The sequence below is a fragment of the Agelaius phoeniceus genome, chromosome 1, assembly GCF_051311805.1.
Source record: "Agelaius phoeniceus isolate bAgePho1 chromosome 1, bAgePho1.hap1, whole genome shotgun sequence".
NCBI lineage: Eukaryota > Metazoa > Chordata > Aves > Passeriformes > Icteridae > Agelaius > Agelaius phoeniceus.
Window position 1 is genome coordinate 58,023,412 of NC_135265.1, and position 19,072 is coordinate 58,042,483.

The following is a 19,072-nucleotide window of genomic DNA, read 5'->3' on the forward strand; positions in this document are numbered from 1 at the left end:
AGGTATTTGTTAACTGCAGCAGTGGTGGTGAGTGGGATAGCTTTGCCTAACTCACCCTCCTTTGTCAAGTGCTGTGGTGTAGCAATGTGGCAATATGGATGGTGTTAGCCGCTACCTTCCCAAAAGTGTCTTCCGAGAAAGCCACTCAAGCAAGTACAGACAGTCACTCAATCCACACACACACCACAGATGGGTCAGCGAAGAAAGATGGAAAGGGTCTCTGTATAGAGTTCCAGCGATGTTTATTGTAGAGCCATGCTGAAGGATTCCAGCGACAAAGACTTGCAAACAGTGCCAGGCTCTGAGTTAACTATAGAGTCAGAAGCCAATCATTTGGGACCAAAGGGGTAGTACAAGGGCAAGGCAAAGGGCAATGACCTATGCTGAAAGAGCAGATTAACATAATGTTGCAGGGCATCATGGGAGAAGCCCCTTTTGACTCACCCTGAGGAGTGAGATATTCTCGAAGTGTCTAGTAAATTCTTCCAAGGAAATACCCTAGAAGTTTCCCTAATAGGCTCAAAGGCCTCCACACTGGTATATTTATACAGTAAGTATTGCTTAGCATCACTATGCAACTACAACATCATCATGTTGTACATGCCAGAACTAATTTACATTGTATGATCTCAGGATTATTAGTTCTTTTGCACTGTGCTTGCATCTCCCCAATTTGGGGGTCATCAGGGATCTTTGATGAAGGCTTCCAAAGTCTTCCTCACATCTGAACTTTTCAACTTTGTCTTTGGATCATGTACAGTTACGGTGTTCCCTTGATGTGTCTGGTCTTAACCAGACTAAATTCTTTGGTTTGTGGCTAACTGGCTTTGTATTTGCCAATTTTTCATTAGCACTATACTTATCTATCTCTAAAGCTATCCACCTGGTGAGTTTTTCTTCTTTTTTTGTCTAATCAGCATTAAGCAACTAGTTAACCATATGCTAGCCAATACCTTGTATAAAAAGTTATTTATATCATGCTATATAGGTATAAAAAACTATGATTCAGGTTACATACGCATCAGGTTATACAGATATATAAAAAGCCATTATTTGGGTTATATATAAAAAATCATTATTTGGGTTATATTGATATCAGGTTATATAGATACATCAGGTTATACAGCTATCTTATAACTCAAGCTATATAAGCACTTTGTAACTTTGATCTAAGTTATACAGGCATCTCTGGCTAGGAAAAACTGTCCCCTCACTTTTTGATTCTCTTCTTAAATATGTTATCACAGAGACATTACCAACCTTTCTAATTGGCCCAGCTTTGGCCAGCAGCATGTCCTTCTTCAGACCCATCAGGGATTGGCTCTGCCAGATATGATGGAAACTTCTAGCAGCTTCTCATAGAACCCACCTCTGTGGCCCCCCTGCTACCAAAAGCCAGGGCATGCAAAACCAATACATTGTGTGACAGTGCACACAGGAAAATGTATACTCAGACTGCATGTCAGTCAATGAACTGGACTCAGGTTTACGCCAGGAAGTATTCCACACCTAACAAATGTATCAGAGGTAGGAGCAAGCAAAATTCTGAGCTATTCAACATGTTATTCTAACAAAATAAGGCACAAAAGTTTCAAGTTACAGTGAAAGGTGACTAACTGTTGCCACTGAAGAGATTCAAACCATGTTTATTCCATTTCTGCTGAGAAACAGGTAAGGATGGGTCCCATGTAAGAAGTAATACAGAAAAAATACCAAATCTGGATGCTCTTCAATTGGCATGAGACTAAATATATATTTGACAGGAACAAATTTACATACAGGTTTCAGTGCATGTATATACCATATACTGTAGTTATGCCACTACATGCTCAATACGACCTTTAGGGATTTTTTCTTAACTGCCTTGTGACAGAACATACTGACAAATGTTAAGCCACATTTCCTCATAAAAATCCTTAACAGACTTCTAAGTGCTATTTCAAATACCTGGTACCAGATACATGTTATGGAAAGAGACTGAAGTGGTTAGAAGTTGTACATAATACAGGTGGGCAACAGAAAAAAATCCAAAAGTCAGATTTCATTAGACTGGATACAAATAGTTATAGATATTTAAAACAAAATTTGAGGACAGTACGTAACAGAAAATAATTCATTGTTACATAAAAAGCTAGTTCTGCTTTTTAAACAACTCTTCAAATAACACTACCAAAGACATTAGAAGATTTTTACAATTATGAAAATATACTTTAATGATTTTAAAGAATTAGTTTTTTTAAAAGGTCATGCAGAAATCTGAGGTGAATCCATTTGTAAACACTGCTTACCTTACTGCAAAGGCACCACTGATTAGCTGCAACACAGAACACCTACCATAAAACACTGCTGAAATTGTGTACCAAGAGAAGAAATCTTTGCAAGGCAAAGCACAACCTGTTTGTGGGCCACAGAATCATAGATCATAGAATGGTTTTGATTTAGAGAAGATCCTTAAAGATCTCTACAAGGGCAGGAACATCTTCCACTAGATCGGGTTGCTTAAAGCCCAATTCAACCTGGCCTTGAACACTTTCAGGGATAGGGCATCCACAGCTTCTCTGGACAACCTGTTCCAGTGCCTCACCACCCTCTGACTCAAAGAATTTCCTCTTCTAAACTTACCCTCTTTCTCTTTAAAACTATTACTCTGCTACCCATCATCCGATCACTAAACTGCCTGGTAAGAGTCCTTCCTCATCTTTGATGTATGCCTTCTTTAAGTACTGGAAGATTATGGTCTCCCTGGAGCCTTCACTTTATTAGGCTACACCATCCAAAGTCACTCTGTCTGTCTTCATAGGGGAGGTACTCCAGCCCTCTGTCTACCTCCATGGAGTCAGCATGGCTTCATTAAAGGGAAGTGATCGCTGATCTACCTTCATTAAAGGGAAGTAATTGATGAAATGACTGGCTTAGCTCAAGGAAAACCAGTAGATACTGTCTTCCTGTACTTCAGTATGGCCTTTGACACTGTCTCGGATAACACCCTCATAGACAAGCTGTTGATGTAGATAGATAGATAGACAGACAGTAAAGTGGATTGAAAACTGCCTGCATAGCTGGGCACCGACACTGCTGATGAACAGTGCAAGGTCTAGTTGGAGGCCAGTAATTAGTGGTCTATCCCAGGGGTCCATACTGGGTCAGGTCCTTCATACCATGTTAATTGATGATCTGGATGGATGATCAGGCAGAGTATATCCTCAGGAAGTTTGTTGGTGACACAAAACTGAGGTTGTGGAAGCTGTACAGCCTGGCAAAGAGGGCTCAGGGGGAGCTCATCAATGTGTATAAATACAGGGAGGGTGCCAAACTCTTTCCAGTGATGCTCCTTAACAGGACAAGAGGTGATTTGCACAAACTGAAACTCAGGAGGTTAGCTCTGAATATTAAGAAACACTGTGAGGGTGACTAAGAATTACCACCAATTGATCAGGGAGACTGGAGATTCTACGCCTGGTAAATTTAAGCTGTTTGGGCAAATGGCTCTAGATGTCCCTCTTTAAGCCACACAGTTGGACTAGATGATCTCTTTATGTCCCTTTCACCCTCAACCACCCTGTGATTCTGCAAATAATAAAACATTAAAACTGGTCGAAACATTTGGACGTTGTGAGACACTAAATGTCTTCAAAGAAAGGGAACAGTTCCGATTTGATATCCCTTGTGACATGTGATGCAAATCCCTTCTCAGTTATTCAGGAAGATCCTTTAATTCTCTAAAAAGCTCCCCATTGCCCTCTTGGTAGCTTGCCAGATGTGCTAGGTCTCCTGCAAGCTTCCTATTTCTGACTTTGGCTTTTAAAAACTTCTTCAGCTATTTGCCCTTGTAATTTCCTTTGTCCACACCCCCTGATACAGTTTACATTACTGTAACCTTTATTCTAGGTATCTACAGCAGAAGCAGATGAGAGATTTACTCTGCCTATCTTGTGGGCCGAGTTTTCTGGTTTCAAGAGTTTTCTAATACAAACATTTAAAAAATTAGAAGGCAGCAGCTTCTGCCCCTTTTTATACAGTGTCTGGCTGTATACTTAACAGTCTCTCCAAATAAATTACATAATGGACAAAAAACAGCCTTTCAAACACAAAAGCACATAAAAGCCAAATGCTGACTTGTTTAGCCTTGCCAAAAGAAGACTGAGGGACACAAGGGGGAGCAGAACTCCTGCTATAAATATCTCAAGGAGAGGACAGTTATTCATACTAAGGGAACACTGGTAAAAGAACAACTGCATATGAACTAGTTCGGAAAATATCTAGGATGAATCCTGAAAGCAGATTTTCTTCCACTGGAGCAAAGACACTCCAGAGCAGCCTTAAAATACACCTAACAGCAGCACACATATACAATGGCATCCAGGTTCAAGGACAAAAGTTGAACAGGAGAGACTGGACTCTTGACACAAAAAGATCATTTTACTATTGCATCCTTGTCATCTGTTCCACATTATAATTCATTCTAATAAAAGACCAACACTTTTAATAGACAAATGTCACTTTACAACCATGCCTAAACCTCACAATCACTTGTACTGATGAATGACAGTCAAGCACACGAAATGAAAAATTCCTGCCAGTGTATGCCTCACTGTCCTGGGTTGCAAAATGTGGGCAGGGGTCTGTATTCTATTATCACCTGTTAGACCAGAGCAGCAGCTTTCTTTTCCACTGGATTCCCAGAGGAAGACCAGGCCCATCTACACCACCACTGGGCCTTCAGAGGAAAAAAGACACCTTTCTACAGGATCACTGCTTCAACAGAACCACATCTGTCATTCCAGGAGGACTGCAGCCACCATTTTAATTGGACTGCTACCAACATCCTGACCCACAGGGTGTTAGGTCATAATCTCTGTCAGTGTTATTTTGTATTACTGCATTTTTTTTCATTTTCTCCCCTAATAAAGAACTGTTATTCATTTTCCCATATTTTTGCCTGAGAGCCCCTTAATTTCAAAATTATAACAATTCAGAGGGAGGGGGTTTACATTTTCCATTTCAGGGGAGGCTCCTGCCTTCCTCAGCAGGCACCTGTCTCATCAAACCAAGACACTCACAGAAAGGGCATAAGCATGACATACCAGAGTTTATCAGTCTCAGAAATAACCCTGATAAAGCATGTATATAACTCAATCTTCACTGTCTGGCCGATGCACTGTTTCAGTCAGGGGTTAAATTTCTCAGCCCCCTCTGGAAGGTTTTCCAGCATAAGCAGAGTGGAGGCAAAGTTAAATGGTTACAATAAGTCAGAGGATGGTATCATATTCTTCCTTCTTACACTGAAATACGCAATGCAAGCAATAGATACTTTTATACCATTATAACCACAAATTAACTAGGAAAATCATACGCTTCAACTAACTTGAACCACTAACAGGCTCATCTGAAGTCCTTGAAAGAAATCTCAAACATTTCTTACAACTAAACCCCAGCACACAAATTATTCTTCATTCACGAAGAAGGTTTTTCTGATTAGCTGATTTCAAATGCCAGAAGGTAACTTTCATTCAGAATAGACTGCCCTGTGACAGAGTGGTGGAATTTCACTTTTGTAATTTTATTATAATCTGAAAGAGGTGGTATCTGAAGAGTAGAGAAAATGACTATACAAAGAATTTATAGAACATTCATTTATATACTGAAGACTTTTAGATGCTTGTTTACAGTTTCAAGAAAAAAAATTTTCACTAGTAGGAAAAACCAAGAAAGAAATATTAAATATTTAATTACAGTGCTGGATACATGAAACTGTTAATAAAAACGTGGCTTTTAGCATTTTTGCAGTTTAACACTGTATGATTACAATAGTGTATTTATGAACCACATTAACAGGAGTCTGGCTAAATTTATGTGTCAACTTGCTGCTATTAGTTATGAAATTGCATATACACATCTACCAAAAATCTTGAAAGTGCTATATAAAGATTAGTCTTATATTTGCCACGAACATATAAGTTCCATGAATATTTTTCTACACAGACTACATAACGTTACATACTGAACTATCTTGCTTTGTCCATTTTAAAATTAATTAAAAAGCAAATGCACATGGCAATATACCGTCCAAGGGAATGCAAAATAGAAAATCTCCCTGAAAAACAGGGTAACTTCTTTTTTCCCACTTAGCAAGTAGAGCTAAACTCCCAGAAAATACCACCAGGAGTGTCAGCATGCAATCCCTCATGCTTTTGAATTCAGCAGACCTTGAGAAAGCACAAGGAATATAAAATAAGGTCCTGAATGGAAATGACAATACACGGGAAAAAAAGACATTTTGTTTTCAGCCCAAAGGCCAACACTTAGTGTCTAAGAAGATACACTAAAATTTATTATCTACATAAGTAAAAAAATATAGTTTAAAAAATCCTCCCCATTTCAATTCTTATGATACATCAGCTTAAAATCTAATTGAGACTTAAATCTACTTGAAATGTCAGCTGAAGAATTTCTGTGGGCTCCAACAGGGTGATGAGATTAGGCAACTGGAATCTTAGTACACCAAAAGAATATTAAAAGAAAACTTGTTCTCATATTTTATAAAAAGGAGCAAAGCTCCTATTTGTAAGAACTGCATTCTTTTTTTTGGATGGTACACAAACACTGTTGAAGTATTATACCTCTGTGCCAAAAGAACAGAATTGTATGTTACTAATCAGAGGTACTTGCCTTTTTTCTTCAATGGTAGCTACTGAATTCCGCACTTTGTATTGCTTCACCCCTCTACAGATATCCAATGCCTACTGCTACTAATAAACCACTTTCTGGTCCAAATTCAGGAAACTTCAAATATTTCTTCTCTCTCTCTCTCTTCCTCACTACTTTCCTCTTAAAAACATAAAAGTTATTTACACAAAATTGGTAGTTACACAAATAATTTGGTAATACTTCCGCTATGGTCACTGAAAAAGGTTTAACATGTTCCCGACCCTTCAGGAAATACAGAGAGCTGTTTAAAAAAACCCTTATTTTATACAGGGCAAATATAGTTCAAATTGGTGGATAAAAGGATTAAAATCTATAAGTGGATAAAGTGGCTCATCTATCAACATACAAAATACAAAATGTTATTTTATTCCTCAGGTTATTAACATAATGTTGACAGCTACACATGAAAGAAACAGAAGCAATGAAATTTTTCAGCACATGCCACACTAAAGTTGCATTATAACCATCAGTTCTCATACAGGGGTCTAGTACTGCTCTTTTTGAATGAATGGGAACTACACAGGAGATCTCAGTGGCTTACTCTCCCTTCCACTTCAGGCTTCCACTGTAACCTACTGCATCAATTTTCTATAAAGCTAAATAGCACTTTCTTATGCATTTCATATATCAATGTGTTAAGAAAGATAAAGAGATATGTACAAGTGTGCTGAATGTAGAAATCATGACATAAATGCTCTCAAAAAATGGGACAAAGTAACAAAATAAATTCCATCCACTTTCAGATTCCCTAGCTCAAGGAATAACAAATCAATATAGTTCCTATAGATGAAAAAAAAAGGTAAAATAATCCTCAAAACTCCAGCAAAATAATGGGGTAGAAGAGTCCGTAAATATAATTACATATTATGTAGGGGAATAAAACAGTATTGCAGAGGCAGAAAATGGGAAGAGTGTTGTCACTGTAAGACAAAAGACAAAATATCAGACTATTTTCTCTTGCAAGGCCCAGGCTACACACACATTTACTTACACAAATTAGTGCTAAAGTAAAGCTCAACAGTGGTCTAGTTTAAGAATTGTCTCTCTGACATACCAAGATCTGAGATCCACTATAAATAATCTGTCACTGGTAAAAATGCATAAATTATACAATCTTTCTCTTTGCTTTCCTCTCATTTTTATCCTGTAATTATAAAATGCTTAATCTCCCCTGCTTAGTTCTCCGTATTAAAAAAAATTACAACCCCCCCCCCCTAATTATAGAACAGATTTTCACACCTCTTTTTGTTCTGCCACTTCTGCTCTACTGAAAAATTTTCAAACTAAAACAGCTCAGCCTTCTTAACACTAAATACAGAGCAATCTTCCTGAATATTCCACACTGCCACTCCTTTCTTACCATAAAACAACTTACACAAACGTTCTCTTCACATATATATTCCCCTTTCTTCATTCAGTTCTCATCACTGATGACAAAGACATAGGGAAGAGCAAATAGTTTTCCTCAGATGATCACTCTCCTAAAAGTATGTTTGCAAGGCCTATAACTACCATTGATGCAATCATGGCAAGTGTCTTTGTGGAGGTTTTACAAAACACTTCCTGAACAAAAAAGTAGTGCAATCTACTAAGTATTTCTGCTCCAATAAACTATGAGAAACAGCATATGAAGATACATTAGAAACTCATCAGGAGAAAAGTTCTTCATTTATGTTTCATTCAGGTAAGGGCTACGTGGTTTAGGGTGGCACCCAGCTTCTTTTGTTTTGTCCTCTGATATAAAAACAAAGAAATAATGCTTTGTGAGGCATCTTGAAATAAAAGCCTGAGGTCTTGCAAACACAATACACAGATCATCCTCTGCTTTTCTTATTGGGAATGACAATATTCAGACATTGTTGCTGAATAGCTTTTCTCCTTCTCACAGTGATTTCCTTCAGTGAAGCCAGCAAAGAGTTCTGAATCAAGGATGGAAAGGCATCAGATCTTCTTCTGGGATCCAATCATGACCTTTGATACAAAGTTTACAATAGCACTGGCAGGTTGTTCTGGATCATGCTCTGCAAAGAGGTGGCATACGTTGTCTGTGGCACTGCCTTGCTTCCGGGCAATGAACCCAAACACTCTGCAAGGGCAGCAATCAAAGTATGTCAGAGAACTGACAGATAGGCATTGCCTCACTTCATAAAACAGAAAAGATACTGCAGAAACCAAGCACACATATCAGACTTCTCTGTTCTGATGGACAAGGTTCCATGTGGCTGCTAAACACAGCGGTCCAGAGTGGGAAGCCAGCTCAGGAGGGAATCAGGGAAGCAGACTGTCTCCTTCCTGCTATTTTGTCCATATGGCATCCTGTACTGTTTGCTATCAGAGACATGCTGATAACCCTGGAAATATATTTAATTGGATTCTATACTGCTGTTCTCTAACCTAGTTTGGGGGGCGTGTGGTGTGGTGTGGTGTGGTGTGGTGTGTCAGAGATTGCCCAAAGTGAGGAATTTGAGGGCCACACATCTTAATGGACAGAGTACTGGAAAAAGGATTTAAGCCATCTATTTCTGTTCCTTTCCAGAAACAAGTGCTGAGCCTCTCTGTATAAATAATTTCTTTTGATTAAAGGGTGACAACAACGTTTACCTTCAACAGATAACACTTTGCAATCCACAGGTAATCATGCATTTATGCCATACGCTAATATTACTAGGAGTGTTTTCATCTATGTACTAGAAGAGGGATTTTTTTTAAAGCTATGAGTCTAAATGAGAGAACCTTGTGTTAAGTCTTGCTGGACAGGTGGAACACAAAACTGAGAGAGCAAGTATCATTGGAATGTCTGAAACCACAGTCAAATCACAGACCCTCAATGTAAATAAACCATATGAGCTCTGGCTCCAGACTTCCCACCCCCACCCATCACATAATTAGACCCCAATTTGCAGAGGTGTAGATGAAGTAACCAATGTCTAATTACAGAGATATGAGAGACTTTTGTCTCTGAACAGATGCTTTCCCTTCCGCCTCTCAGACAAAAGTAATTTAGGACACCAAACATTCAGTTAAAAGAGACTCTACTTACTTTGCAGAAAGGCCATCTTTCATCCACCTTGTCCATTAAGAAAACAGGTAAAAAAAAATTGAATGGAGAAATAAAAATGTTAGTTTTAGTTTGTTGGGTTTTTTTGGTAGAACAATACAAGTAACATATTAAAAATACTGCTTGTCATACTTACTTTCTGTCCTGTGGATCCAAAGCACAGAAAATAACAGTGTTGACTGAATAATGTCGCCGAAAAAAGAGTCTGTATAGGAAGAAAGAAAATGAATTTCAGAAACAGTAAAGATGCTTGGAATTCCAAACAATAAACTAATCTGAAAAATAAATTGTGTTTAGTCTTAATTTAATACAGACAATATTTTTTGCTATCTTTGAGTGACTTCGAAATCCACCTGAACTGCTCTAACCCAATAAATACATGTTTAAATCACTAACATAAAGTTTTTTGAACTAAAGGAAAACTGACTCTCAAGCTAAGAGCTAGGAGTATGAAATGTATTTTTTCTAAAAGCTGGCCATTTACATACTGTTTTAGTGAGACAGACAACTTTGTGGAACTTGCGAATAATTTGATCATACTACATTTCAAAATATTCACACTCCTAGGCATTACCATTAAGGTAAAGGTTCTGTGATGTGCTACAAATGATTGCAAACCGCATGGAATGAAGAACTCTGGCACTTCTTTTTTTTAACCTATAATGAATTCCTGTTGCCCTTCTTTTGTTATTGTAATTTTTAGAATTGAAAGAGTTTGTTCTAAGTGCTAGTTAGGCTACCACAAAGTAAATATAAATTAACTTTTTATCACAGTTTTTTACAGGCTATCCAAAACACTGTTTCAGACCCTGGAGATACACATCATCTGCTTAAGTCAGCTCTGTTCAGTGATACTAGTGAAAGACATCAATCATGAAGATAAATTACTTCACAGAACAAGTTCAATATCAAATGCTAGCAAAGCCATTACTTTCCTAAGAAATAACAATAAAAAATGTCCTATCAAAGTGACCTTCCAAAGGTAAAATATACCATGTGGAAATAAAGTCCACAACTTTAAAATATATTTTCCTGTACTACAGCTATCTTACATAGTCACCATCATTCCTATAATCCTGGTATCCTCTGAGACAGAGATTGCAAAATGTAACTAGGAACGTCAAATCAACAGTGGCCAACAGGGACAGGGACAGATAATCCCTTCCCATCCTTATTTGCTTACTTTCTTTGATTATCTGTCAGTGTGATTCCCTGAGCAGACACCTTGAAATGGACAACGGTTGAGATAGGAGACGGATCTTGCATCAGTGTCAGGCTCAAAGCTTTCTGTACTGCCTGGTATCCTGTGAGGGACTCCATCTCTACTGAATTCAGGTACCAAACATTACAAGCTGTAATGAAAGAGGGGAAAGATTTTGAGATTCATAGGCCTTTTACTCTCCCTTTGGTTTTGATACCTTTATATCAAAGCAAATGAATGTATTTACTATTGCCTGTAGATATCCTGAAATTTAAATAAATGCAAAGCAACACCAGAGAGTACACTTGTAGGTAGTACTGAGCATAGGCATTCCTGAAAGAATGGGGATATTTTGCTTTTAAGTTAAAATACATCAGCCAGTAAGGAAATACACATTTGCAGCATACATTCACACGTTCTACAGTTTCAAATATTTAAACTATATTCAAAGGAAACCATTCACTTGATTGGCAAGACAAGAATGTTTTCACACCAGAAAGAAATAAGGGTTACTTCAAAGCTCATTTCTCTTTAATTCTCATTAATAGTATTATGTATGTTTACTGATTTCAGAGCAAGTAAAACAATTTCCATACTGATAAAAATTACTGACACACACTTTTAGGCCTTTTCTTTATTTCAGCATGCACTTACTTCTAAAAGTACTATTCCTCTTCTAGAGATATTAGCAACTTCTGAAATATCTCTATAAAATAGATACTCACGGGTTTCTAAGGTTATCAGTTACTTTTTTGACATGGTTTCGTATCAAATCTGCAGTGAGCATTAGGAAAGTATGTATTAATATTATATAGCATTACACAGTAGTACTGTACTACTCTATACTACTACATAGTACAGTGGCATCTAAAACATGGACTATTACATGGTATTAACAGAATTATTCACATGCTTACTATGGAACTATGGTATAAAGTCAAATTTACAAACAAATTAAGAAAAAGCAAGAATGATTATGCACATCCATAGCTAAACACTATCATCAAGAGATTTTATGTTTGGTAAAAACACTTGTGTAGGTATCCAGGACAAAATTTACAACTCTGTCAGCTGACACATACAAATTACCATGGTTACATTTCATTTGTTTAGCAGTTTCATTTGGCTTGCCAACATTACTATGAAAGAAAAGATTTTAAATTAAATCTAACAGTTTATCTTTTTATTTAGCTATTCTGTAATCTGTCTTAAGATTTCTCCTATGACCATCTACATAAAATTATAGAGCTAGACACTGGCACTTTCAAAACAACCAAGTAATTATACAGTTAAAAACTGCATAAGCCTGACTCCAGCATAATGATCAGCCCAGTAACTTCAAGCTCTGGAGTCCATCAGTGAAAGAATGGATCCTGAGATTTCATTTATCTGATTTGCAAGTGTAAAATTTCAAAAATATATTTTTGCATTGCAGTGAAAATTTCAAAAACTTTTGCTTCAATCAGTTAAATTCATGCAGAGAGGACTTAAGATGATGAGTAGCCAACCCAAAACTGTAATGAACATTCCAAATCATAAGCTCTCTTCTTCTCCCCACATTACTGTGTATGGTCACTACAGATCTAAAGCTCTTCACTATCCAATGGGTCCTACCTCAGAACAGGAAGTTTCCCTTCTTTCACAGCCACACACATCAGAGTCCCTTCCTCTTCTGCCACACAGTGCATTGCTGTCAACAGACTGTTTTCAGGTTTTGTTTCTAAATTAAATTTCCAAGCATTTTATCTAGATTGCCCTCAAAGTGATAGTTGTAACAGAAGTTACCCAATACAGAGTGTCCTTTGCTTCTGGAAAGGACAGGAAATAATAAATGGAAAGCACAGGAAATAATAAATGGAAACTTATGAAAGTGTTGCAAAGTGAAAACATGTCAGCTTAAAAAGGAGAGAAACAGTAATGAGAAATACAGAAAGATTTGTCATTAAAGAACATCATGCATGGCCTGACAAGGTAACGAGAACAGTAATCCTGGAGGAACCATGCTCCAAGCTGCAACAAAAGGAAGATCTTTCGTTCAATGCAGCTGCCCTGCAATGTTGCTGCTTTTATCTTTCACAGGTGACATTTTGAAGCACATCTGTGCCACCAGCAACAGCTTAACAATGCTGCTTTTAGACTGGGAATGTCCTTTGTTCAGAATGCTTAGTTTCTTGACTGTATCAGTGTAAAGAGAATTAAGAACTGCAATTTATTTGAGTAGAAAATTTTGTTGCTGAACAGGCAGATTAATAAAGCAAGGTGTATTCTAGGGAAAAGCCTCTTATCTGTATGGTTTCCAGTCTTCAATTGTCAGTGTCTAAGAAGCAAAGGATTTCTAGTCAGCTTCAGCACTCAGAACCTGGAAATGCTCATTAGGTTTTTCAGGGAGCTATAAAAATAATCATTCTAGGAAAACAGACTGGTTTTTTGCTTGTGGAGTGAGAGAAGTGTGGGTATAGAAGGGCAGGGAGTAAGTATATCTGCTTTAAAGTTTCTTTGAAAGGACTCAATTTACATGTTTTGAATCTGCACTTCAGAGTTGAACTCCACAAGTTGAATGCTTCTGTGACTGGAAAGGGACCCCTGATGTATCAAGGCAAAAAAAAAAAAACAACTCTGAAAACCTCTCATAGCTAATTTATCTATTTGGGTTCCAAATCCTTGTTTAAAAACAACAAAAACATCAAAACAGGCTAAAACCAAATGTACTAAGTACCCTAAATGATCCATGATACAAAAGCTCCCATAAAGACTTATCTGACTACTGCCCCAGCTGAAGAATAATTCTTTCTTTTTCTTTGAAAAGCACTGTCTGAGCAAGGAGAAACCAGTATTTCTTGGAAGATATATATGCTCCTTTTAATAGGAAGTAAAGCTCTACAAAAATTGATTCTCTGTTTTTTTTCCCTGTTGGCTGCAACAAACACCAACTAGTGAGCTAATACATGCTCACTCACAGCACAGCCTCACAAAGGTTTGCCGTTGCCTCAGCCACGCATGCCTGCTCAATTACAGCACTCAAAAGTGGTCCTTCAAATTTTGAAGTCAAAGCAGATTGCTGCGCAAGCAAAGAGCAACACTCTTTGCAGAGCTGGCCAGTTTGACAACTGCCCCTTCAGAAGTGCTCTAAATGCTGCGTGAGGCAGCATTCTTAGAAACACATGCTTTGCCACAACACACTTGTGCATCCAGTGGTAGGCTAAACTCAAAAGAAAGGGGCAAATGTACTGTATTCCTGTGCTCTAACGGCACTAATTGGGTGGCTTCTGGGGAGAATGCAGAGCAACCTGAAAACCAATGACCACTGCAGGACCTGGGCAAGATCCCCCGAACATGCCCACTGTACAGCTGAGTAACACAGTTGGTCACATTTCTAAAGACAACTTAAGATTGTGCAGGAGAGTACTTAGAGCATTATCCAATACGGTGAGTTAGAATGTCACCACACTTTTTCAGACAAGCTGTTTAACTAGTTCTCTGGATCAGATGCACACTAACAAAGCAGATAAGAAGCAGAGCACACCTCTACACAGCTCTTGCAAACACCCTAGTTTGAGAGCCATACAGATGGTAACAGTGCATAGCATCACACAATTTGAACATACTCTGGTCATGGTTCTTCTGTCACACCAAATAAGCTTGCAGTAACACAACTCAACTTGCGAGAATGGATGCTGCACTATGCATAAGAATCCATAAAAGCACCCAGTGGAAAAGACACATGACATTTCCTAAGAAAATGCAGCACTAAGTGAAGTAGAGAGAACTGTTCTTTAATATTTTTTTTCAGATTGATGCAACAGTAAGCATTTTACAGTGGTATTGTTAACTGATGAGAACTTAACCCTAACTGAACACTTTCCTTAGTTGGCTTTTGCAGACCTCACACACAGTTCGTGAACCTCTGCAACCTCAGGTTGAAAACATCCTCTCAAAGTTTATCAGTTATGAAAGCAATGTCCTGCTTAAAAATCGCTGTGCTTGAAGTAACCTACATACACCTAATATTCTCACAAGACACATGATGGGAAACGAAACACAGAATGTAGGAGCTAGTTGCAGAAAACGGAAAAAACTTGGTACGTATCCTAACAATGCCCTTTACACTTCTACCCAGCACAATAAATTTAACTGCTATCTTTATATATCCTTTAATCCAGTCTAAGCTTCAGCTTCTTCCAGCCTGTAAGGTACAAACTTTGGTAACAGTCAAATACAAGGATAAAAGTTTAACAGACCTGCACCCTGTTTGAGAAGCTCCGCAGCGGAGTTTGCAGCAGTTTGTGGAGAAGTTTCTGCTATCTCCTCCAAGGGATCTGCAAACAGAAAACACTGTCCATGTCTTGTATGGATTTAAATCAACAAATCAAAGTCCATAGTCACGTATGAGCTGTTAGACATAATTGTGATTTCATCTACTGAACAACTCTTGGCCGGAAACATGAAACCACCTTTTATCTGCAATTATAATCATCTATGTTGCATCAGGTTTTTTTTTGCCTTGAGCACTGCAAGCAGGATGCTTAACTTTTATTTCCTGACAATAAAAGACATAACACAGGCATATGCTGTAGGGACTCACATGATTACACATTAAGACAATACTTATAGCTGTACTCCCTCACTACAGCCAAAAATATCTTGAGTAGTGTGATTTTAATGATATCATTTGATTTGTATAATTTACAGTAATTTATACAAAAAGACTCTGTGTTACCATGATGAAATCAATTAATTACGTTTTGATCCAGAGGATGACAACAAAACCTTCTTCTTAAGTTGAAAAAAAACCATCTGAACTATTAAGACAGCAGTGGAACATTTCCTCCCAGTTGAGGAAATGGGGAGGAAATTGTTAAAAGTAGTAAGAAAACTGTCCACCAACATGTCATTTCAAGTATATCAATGCATGTAAAAAGATCTCACTGCTGCATTTAGCATGAGGCATGCTGTCTTTGAATATAATCAAATGAGGAAGAGAGCCATAATACCATAATACAGTTTGTGACACTATTCACATGGTTAGTTACAGTTATCCAAATGTTTTAAACACTCCAGGCACTGTATCCTGTCATTAACTACAGAAAATCATCTTAAAATGCATAATCGAATTGGATTAAAAAATAAAAACAAAATAAAATTTCACTGTGGTTATGTTTATTCAAGACAAGGCAAATGTTCCAGACCTGTACCTCTGGAAGAACAGAATAATTTTTCCATCTTAGGTGAGGGGGATAAAGAGAACAAGCCAACCTCCACACTGTTTCGCCATATAAATGCATGAGATCTTGTCACATGTACCAGAGCATATTTTTGTGCTAAAATGGTTTCACTGGTGTATTTGCATAAATCAAATGCTATTTTTGTATATTAACACATGATCCATGACAAAAGTTTAAAGGGTTAACTTTATGTGGGAGAACATAAGACAACTGAATTACTGGAAAAGCATGAGCATTTTGTTTTTTTCTTAAGAGAGGTTTATGAAATCAGCATAAGCAAAATTAGAATCATAATCCCATGAAGCAACATAGGCTTTTTGATCATTTACTTGAACAATATCTGAACCTGTGCAAGTTGCTACACTCTTCCTGCCAGTGTCTCACTCAGGGCACCATCTACTCTTATCTACTTGTCCTTTTGCTAACCAGACCTGAATGAGTTGTTAAATCTAACCATACACTGGCATAATGTCATGTCTAAGAAGGACATTTGTCTTCCCACATGGTAAATTACTGCATGGATTTCCACAATGAATATACGCTTATGACTGGAATATCACAGTACCAGTATGCTCACAACCACACTTTGGATAAGGGTCATCACCAATACTGAAGACAAACCCACAGCTTCCTCCTCGTTGAGTTTTTGCTTCGATCTTAACTTGCGACACATTCACCTGCCTTCAGACACTGACACTTTGAAGCAAAACTTGGCTGGGAATATCTCTTCTGTACTTCAACAAGCATACCTCTGTCTGGGATGAGGAGCTTGCAGGGCAATGCCAGTGGAGTGATGGAATGCTGATACACTAGAGCTGTCAAACTCCCTGTGGTCAGAAAAGTAACAAGATATGCACAGTTAACTTGGTAGGCAATTAGAATGCTTAAGTTATGTTTGCTCTCAAGTATTTTATAGACTAAGAGCCCCCTCTGCTTCACTTTAAAAATCTCTTGGGACCGAAGCCAAGATCTTCTTGAACTCAGTAATCACAATCGTACGTTCCCTTTCCCTCTTATATATACTGCTTAGACCCTAGCCTACGTGTCTGTGCTTCAAATGAAGAAAGCACAAAACTTACAAAATCAGTAAAATATACAAGTTGGTAAATTCTTTTCAACACTCTTAGCTTCTGCTACATTAAATGTAGTAAATTCTTATGAAGGTGGCAAGAGCACATGTAGTTGCTTGTGCTACATGATGAGGTAAAAAAAAGGCAAGTTCTACTTCTTAGCCACTTAGTCTTCATCATCTAGTGTTCTGTCTACACACACCTCTATTTTGTAATTCTGAAAGTATAAAAGATAGTCCAGGTAAAACCTCTTCCATTTAAGGCAGCAGTGATGTACATAGAATTCTCTATTAAATGATTCTTCCTTTCTATTCAAAGTCACTCTTGCAATTTGGTCTTGGCTTAACTGAAGAAATTCAATATTAGTTACCTTTGATATTAGCATGTCAGACTATAAGGAGTGAGAGGAAGGCATAGTATTCATCAGCCTGTTTGTACAAAAAGCCATCCTTCAATCCTATTTACTAATAAGCAGCAAACATTATAACCATGTGCTGGAGAAAAATCCCAGTTCAACCAAAACCAACCGCATCTTTACAGTCCATCAAAAAAATTTTTGAAACAGAAAGATGACCCAATTCTACAAGAGTCTTACAGAAATGCAAAGACTGATCGATACTAACAGTCCTTCATGATCTTAGCCATAAACATGTGTAGTTGTGCCTGTTCACCTACTTTGTGAACCAGTTCTGAGCCTGTGTCCTGGGTTACAATGTGGGGTGTAACCAAGCTATGTATTCTACTCCCATCTACATAACACTTGATGAAGTGTTAACAGTGGGTCGTTTTTAACAGCTGCCCAGTGTGCACCCAACCCTTCAGACTGGATGTTAGATAAGGGAGAAGAGGCAAACCCTGCAAGGCACAATGGTCTTCACAATTAACTCAGGCATGGTAACTACACCCATCCTGAGGGGGTCATCTCTGCTCAGGGGCCATTGTGGACTCAATGGCCCTAGCAAGAATGGATGACTGCAATGACTCAAGAGTATTACACCATTCCGCTGTGAAACTCCCCAAACCGAGGGAGGTAGCACCTGAACCTGTTTATCATCTGGGGTTTTGGGGACTTGGGGCACCACCACCATTGCTCAAGAGACCCAGAGGAAGACCAGACTTTTCAAAGGACCAAAGCTTTCAACAAGACTGCAATCACTTCAACAGGACTACAACCACTGCTTAATCAGACTGCAACCACTACCAAGACCAACAGGGTGCGAGATTGTACTCTGACTTAGTGAGTTTAAGCCAGTTTTTCTGTATCACTGCATTTACAGTAGTATTTTTTATTAAATTGTAACTGACCTGCTCTCAAGGTATTTGGGTGGGGTTCATCTCTCACTGTGGTTTATTTTCAAACCAGCACAGGCTGTACAAACTGAAAGACTAGGAGATGTTCAAATTAAATGACTAATAGGACTACAGAAGTGCCTAAACAAGTACTTCAAGATTGAGTAATGGACTAAAAGTTCTCATTTAAGGTAAGTCTCATACCAAATACTGATAAACTTCAGTCCACCTTTATTTTAAATGTGACTTTATTTCACATCTGTTAATTTTATGATAGATGACTCTTTCACAGGTGTATTTGGTGTATGTGACAAGGACTGTAACAGGGGGTGGGAGGGCTCCAGGATGACCTCTGGGTAAAGTTCAGGGGAGCTTTTCATGCCAAACACAGCCCATTCCAGCAGACCCACTGCAGAGCACCTATGGAAAAAAGGCTGGGTGAGACACAGCAGAGAGAATGCCGTGGACAGAGGAGGAGGAAAAAGAGATGCTCTCAGTATCCAAGTTGCCATCCCCCCACCCT

The 19,072-nt window shown here is 38.1% G+C and overlaps 1 protein-coding gene across 10 annotated transcripts in view; it reads right to left on the bottom strand.

Moving 5' to 3' along the window:
• Positions 1-1,630: 1,630 nt before the first annotated feature.
• Positions 1,631-19,072, bottom strand: part of TNS3 (tensin 3) — a 204,965-nt gene continuing 187,523 nt past the window's right edge. For 8 of the 10 annotated variants that reach the window (XM_077179503.1, XM_077179501.1, XM_077179511.1 and 5 more), the window contains 6 exons: positions 16,939-17,016; positions 15,206-15,283; positions 10,950-11,118; positions 9,903-9,971; positions 9,749-9,775; positions 1,631-8,794 (listed from right to left, as the gene is read on the bottom strand). In XM_077179503.1, coding sequence (XP_077035618.1) covers positions 8,650-8,794; positions 9,749-9,775; positions 9,903-9,971; positions 10,950-11,118; positions 15,206-15,283; positions 16,939-17,016 — 566 coding nt within the window. In that variant the 3' untranslated portion in view covers positions 1,631-8,649. The other 2 variants (XR_013182632.1, XM_077179515.1) reach the window with 2 other exon arrangements.